Source organism: Palaemon carinicauda, chromosome 26 (assembly GCF_036898095.1).
Source record: "Palaemon carinicauda isolate YSFRI2023 chromosome 26, ASM3689809v2, whole genome shotgun sequence".
NCBI classification, from domain to species: Eukaryota; Metazoa; Arthropoda; class Malacostraca; order Decapoda; family Palaemonidae; genus Palaemon; species Palaemon carinicauda.
The window spans coordinates 95,554,379-95,566,239 of NC_090750.1; the positions used below are offsets into that span (position 1 = coordinate 95,554,379).

The 11,861-nt window shown below is 34.9% G+C and overlaps 1 protein-coding gene across 1 annotated transcript; it reads left to right on the plus strand.

Annotated features, from left to right (window-relative positions):
- The first annotated feature begins 7,641 nt into the window (after positions 1-7,641).
- Positions 7,642-9,053, plus strand: LOC137620294 (cuticle protein AMP1A-like). The gene is made up of 3 exons (XM_068350526.1): positions 7,642-7,673; positions 8,360-8,607; positions 8,794-9,053. Exons 1-3 carry the CDS (start codon positions 7,665-7,667, stop codon positions 9,014-9,016), a joined length of 480 nt encoding a protein of 159 aa, XP_068206627.1. The 5' UTR covers positions 7,642-7,664; the 3' UTR covers positions 9,017-9,053.
- The last annotated feature ends 2,808 nt before the right edge of the window (positions 9,054-11,861 follow it).

The following is an 11,861-nucleotide window of genomic DNA, read 5'->3' on the forward strand; positions in this document are numbered from 1 at the left end:
TCTGTGGCTGGTATACGGCGGACTACAAGGTCAAAGAATGTTGCGTGCCCCTTGCGTTACACCTACAATTTCACACAAATTTTGCCCGTATACTGGTAGTACGGCCAGTTGTACCCAACGCCTTAGTGAAGCAATGCCAATACAAGTGAATAAGAGAATAAACAAATGTGCAGAATTACTGTGATAAGAAACTCCTTCCCAAACTATGTTCAGATGGCATAGCACAGGAACTGAAATATCACACTGCCTTCTCGCTGCCATTGTATAACCGAGAGTGATCCTATCTAAATGCGCAATAGCAAGAGAAAGCACAGGTGCACTGCAAGGAAGCATATACAATTGCTTTCTCAGAATCAGTCACCTACATTAGCGATGGTAGAGATCCCCTTAATTTCAATCTTGCTGACCTCATCATGCTTTACAAGCAGAAGCTGGTACAGCTTGCTGATGGATCGCCTGATGTTCATTCTACTCGACTCAAGAACCAGTTACTTTTTCACATTGCCAAGCTGCGAGGTCATCCCAAAGGGTGAGATGTTCTGCTGGCTTTTGAAAATGATGTAGGCTACACCATCTGACACTAGGCATCCAAGTACGGGTGAAGAGACCCACCTAGCAAAAGTTGCTGAAATAATAAGACGAGACATGTTACGTCGTAAATAACATTTTAGCAGCACCTTTCACGACACATACATACAACAGGCTGTACTGCTATTACTGCTGGAATTGTTTACATAAATAAACAATTCTTGCATGGAGTTTGAAAATATTACCTTCATATATCGCAACTCCTACAGTATACCTGCTTTGCAAAATACAAGGAAGGAGCAGGTGTCCACAGGCATTGTAATACCCGTGCAACACCTATTGTAGTGCCCAAGAGCCTTTATGTGTTTGCCAACACGATGAAGAGACAAATCATTAAAATGCTCTAAGAAAATGGGTTCAGCATATCATATAACAGAATCCTAGAAATATCAGTAAAGCTAGGAGAAGCAGTTGTTGCACAATAAGTTGATAATGGAGTTATCTTCCCCCAGTGCAGTGTTGAGAAAGCAGTTGTTCACAACTACAGTAGCAGACAACACAGATCTTAACTAAATTTCAACCACAGCTCAAACATCGTTCCATGGTACAAATATGTCCATTTTTCAACACCTAAGCACTGAAAATCCTTCCGATGAGTGCTAGCCTCTCCAACTGGTGTAAGAAATTATAGTTCAAAAAGCCAATACTTACCAGCAACACAGTCGATCTTGTCACACTTGAAAGAAGAATATTATTTTTGGAGCAAATATATATATGTGTATATATACATACATACATATATATATATATATATATATATATATATATATATATATACATATATATATATACATATATATATATATATATATATATATATATATATATATATATATATATATATAGGACAGATACTTATGGAGTGTCTTTACTTTTTATTAGGTTTTTGTGTACTCTAGTTTATTTACAACGAGATCATGTATATAAAATCAATACAAATACCACTATTAATATTAGTAACAATAATAATGACAAAAATTATCGCAGAAATAATCCTTTTGATTATGATAATTACCATCATGGTAATAATAAAAATTGCGGTGGAGTCGAAGGGCACCAAAGCCTTAAGGACTGGCACTTAAGGGCATATAGAAAGGGGGTCACTTTTTACCCAATTATCAAAAAGGGGGGCTAAACACAACAGCCCGTTTATCGCCGTGTGTCTTCTAACATACACACCCTTGGTCCTCTAACTTTGATAGATCAGTAACAAGGGGGTAAGGAAGGAAAAATATCTGAATAACCGCAGATATAATGGGCGGGTGGTGTCACTTGAAGAGCTATCAAGGTTTCCAGGGCAGAGATTTGCATCGAATATTAGTTTGCTTAATCCTATTATTCTTGGATACAACACTTTCACAAGAGCAGTTACAGGAATGAATGACTTATCAACTTAGTACCTTTATGCATATAGAAATGATTTCTAGTTAGGTAAATTTCACGGCCACTTCTAGTAGTAGTTACACTAGATGTGGTGTTTCTTGTTGGTAAGCTGTTAATGTTCTCTACTCTGAGGTAAAAAACAGTTCTCCTCTCGTATCCACAGGGAAAGTCCGTCGTTGGGCAGGAATGAGGGGGTTGGCATCTTCGTGGGGTGAAGCTGTGAGGCCCGCCTAAGAATGCATTTATTAGTCACAGTGAAAAAAATGGCGTCCTCTCTGGAATAAAGAGACACGATTGGTAGTTAAGGCCAAGGAAGGAAGGTCTTAAGATTTTAAAACTATGGGTTAGAAAATCTAGCACAGGGAAGTACAACTGCCACGTAAAGGATAAGCTGCTTACAAAAAGGAAAGCGTTGAAGTATGTCTCTGATGGAGGGGACTGGGGGAACCATACTAATCTCGGATGGTTCAAAATCAGATAAATTTATCAGAGATAAATGTTGTCCGAGAATGGATTTTGGAAATGGTCAGATTCAATCAAAACATCAGCGGGAGGCATCCTTTAGTGGAAATACATGTAGAAATTTACGAGGGATGAGTGTGTGTAAGAATTTAGCTTCCGGAATTGTCAGAGAATTTAATTGAAAAACAGGTAGGGGATTTGACATTACATGTGACTAATCAACATGCGTTCCTTCAAGTAGATTTTAATGGCAGGCTATATGTTGGAGGCGGAATTTGGCTGCACGTGCGTTTCTCTTTGAAGCTTAAAGAACTGTCATTTTTATGTGACAGCTTTGTCTTAACCCTTTTACTCCCAAAGGACGTACTGGTACGTTTCACAAAACTCATCCCTTTACCCCCATGGACGTACCGGTACGTCCTTGCAAAAAAATGCTATAAAATTTTTTTTCATATTTTTGATAATTTTTTGAGAAAAGTCAGGCATTTTCCAAGAGAATGAGACCAACCTGACCTCTCTATGACAAAAATTAAGGCTGTAAGAGCAATTTAAAAAAAAAAAAAAACTGCAAAATGTGCTGGGGAAAAAATAACCCCTTGGGGGTTAAGGATTGGAAATTTCCAAAGAGCCTAGTGGTAAAAGGGGTTAATCTCTTTCGGAATTTTAAAATTCAGGTGTAGTTCGAGAAGGTAATTTTACATGAGCATGCGGGTCAGTTAATCAGGCAATTAGTAATATGAATAGTGATATCAAACTGCATGTTTAAAGAGAGAGAGGTTGAAAAGTAATTCACTTTGATACCAAACACAGCTATATAGAACCAAGGATTATAGAATTTCATTTTAATTTAAACCGAATAGTATATTGAAGATTAACATAACTTTGTTGATAGTATTCTTAATTCTAGTATCAATTAATTCAATACATTGCAAGCATCTTCCTTTTCGTTCGAAATCCTTGTAAGATTGCGATGCATTTCAGTTCAAACAGAATGGTATAATAAAGATTAACATATATTTGTTAGTAGCTTTCCTAATTGTAATATCAATTATTTCATTACTTATTTATATGATTTTGTTCGAAATCCTTTTAAGATTTCGACATCAGTTGTAATAATAATAATAATAATAATAATAATAATAATAATAATAATAATAATAATAATAACACTTCTGACGTTCTTTTTAGAATGTAGAAAATGCAAATCTTGAACTAGAATTCGGATGCAGATATGTATCATCCCGAAAATTTAATGGGGTCGTCCACCGCCTAAGATCTACCTGTGGTATAAATTACGTCAAAATCCCTTGAGTAGTTTCGACGTTATCTTTAAAATGTTAAAAAATGCGAACCCAGATCCGGATCATCTCCAGAACTTTATGGGGTCATCCGTGGCCAAAGATCTATCTGTGGTCAAGATTTTGTCAAAATCCTTCGAGTAGTTTTGACATAATCCTGTCCACAGACACACGAAAAACACAAATGCGGATCTATAGTCCGGATCCGGATCCAGACCAGCTCCAAAATCTAATGGGGTCGTCCATGTTCTGAGGTCTATATTCGGTGAAAATTTCATCAAAAACTTATCAAGTAGTGTTGACGTAATCCTACCAACAGACACAGACAAGTTAATAAACCGACTCGATTGCATAACCTCCTTGGCGGAGGTAATAATAATAATAATAATAATAATAATAATAATAATATTTCAAATGATAAGAGTTTTTAATATTATTATTATTATTATTATTATTATTATTATTATTATGTGTATGATATTTACCAGCGTGCTGGGATTTTTTTTTCTTTTTTTTTTTATTTAGCTTCATAAGTTTTAAGTAATATCAATCCGTGTATGGCTTCAGTATAGGAGGATAGGATAGGTGGGGGAGGGGAGGGAGGTGTAATTAGGATTTGGGTAGGATTTGCAGGGAAAAGGTGTCAAAAAGAAGTATTGTGGGAGGTGAAAAGATTTGGGCAGACCCAATAGCTTTTTATTTTTGTTTTTTTGTGCAAATATCATGTCTTGTGGATTACCAGGAGGTGATTCTCTTGCCAGCCTCCGAAGGACTTGTGTTCACATGGTCATTCCTTTTCCAGGGCTTGTTAATTTATTCATGTTTATCTACTTTGGATGACATTAGTGATCACTTTTCTCCTGTTGAATTATTTGAGATTAACAGAAGGAGAAGATCCTAAGTTCTGTTGCTCCACGTTCCCCACCCTCTGAATATTCACGTGGTCATCAATGGAGCTTTAAGGATAATGGGAGACTGGTTAGAGTCTCAGAAGGACCAAGGAAAGACAACTTTCTTTTTTCCTCTGTTGTTTTATTTTAATACGCTGGGTTTGGTTCGTTCTGAGCAATGAAAGGAGCTGTCCTTTTCCACTAGGAATGCTCGTTTTGTGTTTCTGTTATTTCCTCACTTGTTATTGCAAGTTTTGAGTAGATGGTTTTCAATCTCTCCCAGGTTTGTGTGGCACTTCTGTGGTTTCTGGCGTTTACTGGTTCGAGATTGTATATGTTATGGAGTTTTTCGCTGTTTTCATTATTATTATTATTATCATTATTCTTTTTTTTTTTTTTTTTTTTTTTTTTTTTGTTGATGTCGGCCAACCCCCAAAATTGGGGGAAGTGCCTTTGGTATATGTATGTATGTATGTATGTATGTATGTATGTATGTATTATTATTATTATTATTATTATTATGATTTACGCCATATATGTTAATTATGTTTCCATTTTACAATTTTTCTAGGGTTTTCATCTTTGATTGAGCCATTGTGCATGCTGGTGTTATTGGATATTCGAATAGAGGTCTTATTAGGTTTTCGTAAAGATTTATTCTTATGTTCTTATCCAATAGGAAAGATGTTATCTTTATGTAAGGTGATTGATTAATGAGAACTGTACGAATCCAATCAAACAAATTTTCTTGTTTTGTAAAATATGACAATTAGAAAACATCAAGGAAATATGTTTTCATTTAAGCTTAAGTTGGACTAGAGTCGACAGAACTGTCGTTATATTATTGTAGGTCTCGCTTATTTAGACAAATGAAAAGTCAGCGAAATAGACATTAAAACGCTTTATATATTTTTACTTGAATCTCAAAAAAGAACGAAACTAGTTTTTATGCTAAGGTCTCTTGGAATGGACAAACTAAATCGTCAAACCAAAAATTCTTGTTTTTACTCTGAAATCGCATAAATGCTTAATACGCTGTGACGTGGATAACATAAATTCTTCCTTTTATAACCATAACAAATCCAAACGAGGCTGATATCTCATTTCAAGATCACCGAAATGCAAGTCATGACTGTATTGAATCAGAGAAACCATTTTCATCTAGATCAGGGATCTAGACATAAGTTCATGGTTACAATACGATGTATTTCAGATAGAGAAGTTTTACTAATATATCTGGTAACAATGCACTAGGTAAAATACATTAGAAGACAGACTTAATTCGTTACTGATGAAATGGTTACTTCTCTGAAATTAAAAGTGCTCTTTTTCTTTTCTCAGAAGAGTCAACTATTATTATACGATAAAAATAAAAAGACGCTAAAAATGGGAAAGGATATGATAGCAACTTATTTTTCACTTCTTGTTATGATATATGCTACAAAACTTGATAATGCATAACCAGTGAGCGGTCATACATCGTGTGCGAAGCCAAAAGTAGAAAATATGAAGCTATTCCATTTAAGGGATTCAAATTATTGGGATTAACATCGAAACCTTCCTTGTGTAGCTGGGAAATCGAAATGCTCGGAGCGCGCGTAGTGACCTAAATTATTGACGTAATGACATTTCAACCTGTTCCTTTGACCTACCTATTTTCATTTGTACTTTCCAGATGTGTTAATTAAGAGATGATTTTGTTCTAGAACCTTCACTTTTATGCTCGACGGAATTTCATCCGTATTTAACAGAAACAATCATTACCTCAAACACGGAGGTCATGTTTTGGATGCAGCTTCTTCATCTGTTTGTCTCTGGAAGGAATTATGCAGATGAATGTTTTGGTATTTTTATAAGAAATACATATAAGGTGAGTCTCGTTACAGGCAGGAACAGATTCAATTTTGAGAAATACAAGAATGTTCAAATGCTGGATACAAATTGAAGCTAAATATGACTTCTAGATTTGAAGAGGCAGAATTCATATTTATAAGTCATTATCTTCAAAGGAAGGCAGTTTCATATCTATAGTTCAAGTATCAGGTATTAATTTTATAAAAACGGAGATAAATACTTCGTATTTTGCCTATATATTCGCCCTAGGATATTTAGTTATGTATATTGAGGAAATGTTTTCGTTCAATCATTAGTCATCAACAAGTTGAAGTCGCAGCTTAAACGTTTGCCCAGTGAATACTTGGCCACTTATTATAGGGACACGATACAAATAAAGTATCTTCGATGGACTATCAATAGAGATAACTATTGTTTTAATGTTTGCGGGAAGCCATCAGATGGATAATGAATATAAGCAATGAATTCCTGTAGTCATAACGGTAAACCAAATGATGAATCTTGAGAAGAACTAGACATTTATAACCTGAAATGAAATGGCAAAAAGCGAGTGAAATTGGATTTAGCCATAAATTCATTGTTTATAACTGGAATCATTTTGCATATATATATATACATACATATGTGTATATATATATATATATATATATATATATATATATATATATATATATATATATGTATATATATAAATATATATATATATATATATATATATATATATATATATATATATATAGATATATATATATATATAGTGTAAATATAGATTTTTCTAAGGATCGCATTCTCGCCAGATAAAAGTAGGAGTGGTTTTATCAAATTACTCTTCAATATATAATATAGAAAAGTAAAAATTCAAATTTTTCCGTGTACTATTCCTGATTTCATTCACTTAAAAGAGAGAGAGAGAGAGAGAGAGAGAGAGAGAGAGAGAGAGAGAGAGAGAGAGAGAGACTTAGCAAAAGTTTTTTTGTGGAAATTCGTTTAATGAAGGAAAAGTAAGAGGGTTTTGGTAGGGAATTCGTTTCATGGTCGCCTCTGTGAACATCTCTCATACCGGGCAATGCAGACCGGCAAAAAGTAGACACTAGTCTAATAACCGGTAGCCTTGATGACGAACTTCTTTCGCTATATATACCGACGCCAGCAATTCGAATGGTATCAGTTCATCACACAACAGCACATCATGAAGTTCGTAAGTTAACCATAAAGACGTTTGTTAGCTTTTAGGTGATATTCATCATGCTTGAAAAAACTATTCAGCCAGGTTTTTTTGTTTATTATTAAGTCTTAGTTCAATATCTTTGGAAATGAAGACATACAAAAAGTTCGAAAGTTCACTGGAAAGTCACGTGTAGGATATTTCTTCAGAAACATATTCAAAATTAAGTATATATTGAAAGAAGTATTAACAAGCTTCAGTAATCTATTACTTTGGGGGTGTTTGTACCCAGTAGCAAGATTCATTTTAGCTAGAATTTAATTTTCCGTGTAATATATATATATATATATATATATATATATATATATATATATATATATATATGTGTGTGTATATATATATATATATATATGTGTGTGTGTATATATATATATATATATATATATATATATATATATATATATATATATATATATATATATATATATATATATATATATATATATATATATATATATATAAAGAAACGACGTCGTCTGAGTATACTGTACATATGATCTCACCTTTGCTTCTATTTATACTTTCTGGCAATTAAGGAACCACATTAATTTTCACTTATTTAGTAGGGAAAATCTTTACTTTTTCCGAACAAAAGAAAATATTGGTAAAAATAAATCTTTATTTCTTATATTAGATTAATTGATTATTGTCTTTTTCAGGTCATCATCGCAGCCTTAGCGACCGTGGCCTTGGCCGCTCCTCAGTACAGCTACGACGCCCCACGGCCTCAGTCCCAAGGAGGAAGCTCAGGCCTCAACAAAGTGATTGCCATCCTCCGAGACGACCGTGATCAGGATGACTACGGAAGGTACAGCGTCAACGTCGAAACCGCCAACGGAATCGTTATGCAGGACTCTGGCTCTCCTGACGGACCTAAGGGAGCCGTTGTATCTTCTGGCTCTTTCTCGTAAGTTTTATAAGTGATAGTGCATTCAACTTTTCTCATTCGCATTAAGGGTATCATATATGGTCATTCTACCCTGGGGATCGTTTTGGAGTTCAGATGAACAGTTTTTATTGACTCAAAAAGTATCAGGAGACAAAAATTGATGTTTATTCTTCTAATTAAATGACCTCTTCAATCTTCACCCAGATACACATCTCCTGAAGGCATTCCGGTCAATGTGAGATACGTTGCTGACGAGAACGGATTCCAGCCCCAGTCCGACCTCCTGCCAGTTGCCCCTGCTTTCCCCCACCCCATCCCCCAGTTCGTCCTCGACCAGATCGCCTTCGCTGCACAAGAAGACGCCCGTCAGACCAAGCAGATCTCAGCTCCCTCCGGAACTTATGGTGCCCCATCAAGATTCAATTAAGTCTTGAAACGAACAGAAACGACGAAATTATTTTACTCTAACTTATTTTCGAATAAAATTTCATGCTTATAAACACATTATTTTTTCTCCTCCTCTGAATACAATAAACGCTTCAAGAACGTAAGAGTCTAATAATTCATAGTGAATGAAATCTTATGATAGAATCAGTTAATAAAATATCAACTGTTGCCTAATATTTGATCATTAGGATGTCTTTTAATGTAATATAACACTGCATTGTGAATCTTAGTACCCAGAGAGAAACACATGGGGAAATCTTATGATACATTTGGTCCAATTTTAACTTGATTTTTTTTTTAATCTATTTGCTAGTGCTTCTGTTCTTTCGTAAGACCAAATATGCTTTCTCTTTCTTTTCATTCATCAACGATTAGATGTCATAAAAAATAGTTAACATTCGAAGTTTGGTAACAGGTTTTACAAACGAGGTTGATGGACTGTGTTAGTAATGAAAATCTTGATTTTTATGGTTAATCCTTTAAAGTCCATGTTATCTTTTATGCGCAATTTCTAATCAAAAGCGTTTTCTACCTTATGCCAACAAGTGCAAAAATATTTCAATTGTGTATTTTTCCTGTTTTGCAAGATTTTTGCAATAATTGCATATAATGAAGTATGCCGTATGGATGCTTCATGTGACTTAAGGCAGACAATACTCAACCCGAATGGGTTACTTCCGACTGTAACAGTCAACTTTCTATGGCTGATGCCTCTCTTTATTTACTTATCTATTAAACCTTTTGTATTGATTATTTCCTCACGCTTTTTACCAATGCTTACTTTCCGGATTATGACATGTATATGACGTTCATAAACCCTTTACTTTAGTTATATTTGATACCATTGTTCCTGATTTTCAACGTTCTTCGTGATTTAAAGTTTTTCTTTATTGTTGTTTATCTTTCATGAATGTCTATTAGTTATTTTTCAATATGAATTCTTATAATATTCAGTGTATTTACTAGTCAAATTTAATTATAACTCTTTCAATTTAGGACGGACATTTTGCAATTTTGGCTATGAAAAAGACTCTTATTAAGAAATTTTTTTAATATTAAAAGCATTAGGAACCCTGCTGAATACCTAAACACTTATTCACCATTCCTTCACTAACTTACTCTCCAGGAGGTTTCTCATTTCCAGACGCCTCTGCAGTACACCAGTGGCATTTAGAATTTTCGAAATTAACCCAGTAAGACCAAGGCTAGGGTTGTTGTGGCCTCTTGGATACGTCCCTGCCTGACGATTGCTAGACCAGTGTTCGAGGCCCGCTACAGCTCATTAGTTTCTTGTAGTTCTGTAACCTCATCCGCCTTTTGAGTTAAAGATGGGAGTTTGGGGAGCCTATAGGTCTACCTGCTGAGTTATTAACAGCCATTGTTAGGCGTTCCTTGGTCCTAGCTTGGGTGGAAATTTGGCTTGGAGGTTGATCATAAGCATATATGGTCAGTCACTAGAAAAGTATCTTGCTAGCTAGGGCATTGTCATTTTCCCTGGCCTCTGTCATTCATGATCGGTCTCTAAAAAACCTTTAAAGCCAAGTGGATAAAAGGTCGATGACCAGTAGGACTTTCTGCAAGAAGTTCCAACCCATCGGAATGATCTGGTGGTAGATGGTCAAAGGAGCTGGATATGGTCCTTCTTCAAAGTTTATTCTGCACCAAGGTAAGATGTGTCAAGTATGTCATCCGTCTGAGAGAGCCAAGTCTCTTTTATTGAATTAAGTTGTCTGTATGAGAACCTCATATCCTTTCCTATTCTTCCATCTCCCATTTTATAAATTCCATTCTTTCCTTTTATCCTTACAGAAAGATCCTACATTTTATATATCCATTCATTTTATCAATTCCTCCCAGCCCACCCTTCTTATTGATGACACAATTACAGTTTTGAGAACACAACTTGATTAGGGATTTTGTGAATTTGAGTTACTTATTAATGGAAGTTTTTTTCCATTCTAGGGCACGAGAGGGTATGTTCCTTGAAATCCATCCTGGGCTATTCAACTTGATATGAATTCCTCTGAGTAATAAGTAGTTTAAAAGAACAAAAGTTAAATGTTCATTTATTAATTCGTCTGTCCTTTGTGCTCTTTTAATTATTGTATATAAGAATTTTGAAAGTATATTATTGAAGGAAATTAGTGTCTTAATACCGGCTAGCAGCCTTAAAAATTCCTCCTCCAACATACAAGGCTGAATTAAGTTGTTTTAGTTAGATGATTATGAATATAGAAAAATATCTTATTACAAACATAGAAAAAATTACAGTGAAATAAATATAAAAAAACCTGTACATTATTTACAAATGCTTTCTCAACTTATGGAACATTGCAAAACAGTTCCTGATGTCTGTAATGAACAGCGCCAACTCACAATCTGTGCACACCTTACGGAAATGTGGCTCTTCCCAGAACATACTTTCTATGCGTCTAACCTCGACATGCTTTGGCATATGGGGACAAGTGGCCTCCTAGTGGTACTCATTGATAGGTATGAATGCACATTGGCTCTGCATAGATGTAGGATCATTTCGAGTTCCCAAGGAATTTCTGGTAACTTTGATCCAGTCAAAAGGAAATGTCAAGGTACTGTACATCTGATTTAAAGGGGGTCTTGTAGATGTGGGTCAACATGTGACTATTGTCAATACTACCCATGCGAATGTTGTTCTTGTTAATGACAAATGGAACAAACACTGTATCTTCATTCTTCTCTCCTTTACCATGCTACTCCACTTCACACACAGGATCCATGCTTACATCATTCGACAGGATCGTCACCATGCTGCTGTCCTTACATCTAGCAACAAAAGCTTCTTTAAA